This window comes from Poecilia reticulata, linkage group LG19 (assembly GCF_000633615.1).
Source record: "Poecilia reticulata strain Guanapo linkage group LG19, Guppy_female_1.0+MT, whole genome shotgun sequence".
NCBI classification, from domain to species: domain Eukaryota; kingdom Metazoa; phylum Chordata; class Actinopteri; order Cyprinodontiformes; family Poeciliidae; genus Poecilia; species Poecilia reticulata.
In genome coordinates, this window is record NC_024349.1 from 115,549 (window position 1) to 116,623 (window position 1,075).

At 55.5% G+C, this 1,075-nt stretch overlaps 1 protein-coding gene across 1 annotated transcript in view; it reads left to right on the forward strand.

Annotated features, from left to right (window-relative positions):
- The window catches only part of trrap (transformation/transcription domain-associated protein), a gene marked incomplete at its 5' end in the record, with an annotated part of 63,080 nt that overhangs the window by 45,002 nt on the left and 17,003 nt on the right, over positions 1–1,075 (forward strand). The window contains 2 exons of the mRNA XM_017310672.1: positions 49–261; positions 787–933. Of these exons, the coding sequence (XP_017166161.1) occupies positions 49–261; positions 787–933 (360 nt within the window). The remainder of the gene's footprint in view (positions 1–48; positions 262–786; positions 934–1,075) is intronic.

The window sequence follows — 1,075 nt, forward strand, 5'->3', positions numbered from 1 at the left end:
CGTTGCCATGGTAACGTAGACGCACCCTGAGAGATGGCTGCTTGAAAGGCTGCGAAGAGATCAGGGCGACGCACACACAGTGACGATGCGTTCAGGGACCCCGGGTCTCTGGAGCATTCTCTTGACCGCCGTCTCTCTGCAGCCATAGTGACGGCGTACGAGACGAACACGCAGCACGACCCCAACAACAACAACGCCATGCTGGGCGTCCACGCCTCGGCGTCCGCCATCATCCAGTACGGGAAGATCGCCAGGAAGCAGGTACGGCTCAGGCTCCGCCCACACGGGAAGACTGACTGGGTTCTGGGGAGCTGGAAGCAGTTAGCGTTTCGCCTGCAGTGGAAACTCKGATGAAGAGTCCGGAGGACCAGACCTCCACCCCTTCAGAACCGCTTTAWGACCCTTTGGGCCRTTGTTGGGTTTCTTTTGGGAACTTTTTACAGAAGCCCAAATGACCTGAACAGGAAGTGGAGGCAGTGCGCCACCAATGAACTTCCTGCCTGAATCGCTTCCTGAACATGGATAAGGTTGTAAAAATAAACTCCAGATAAAACAGGAACTGCTTGGATCTTGGCACTTGTTTCCCAGGGGAAGCTTATTAACGACGCACCGCCTCCAACACAATCCAACAATATGAACTGATAGGTTTCCTCTCTGACTCTGGATTTAAACTCGGTGTAGTAGACACTGACTGCTTCCAACCCTCAACTGAACCCCAGTTCAAAGCATTCGCTCTGTCCCTTCCAGCACTTCCTGTTGTGGGCTGATCACTTCCTGTTTCCTCAGGGTCTGGTGAACGTGGCTCTKGACATTCTGAGCCGCATCCACACCATCCCCACCGTTCCCATCGTCGACTGCTTCCAGAAGATCCGGCAGCAGGTCAAATGCTACCTGCAGCTAGCCGGAGTCATGGGCAAGAACGAATGCATGCAGGTAACACTAGCGCAGCGGACGCAGGCAACGCTAGCGCAGCCAACGCTAGTGCAGCGAATGCAGGCAACACTAGCGCAGCGGACACAGGCAACGCTAGCGCAGCCAACGCTAGCGCAGCCAACGCTAGTGCAGCGAATGCAGG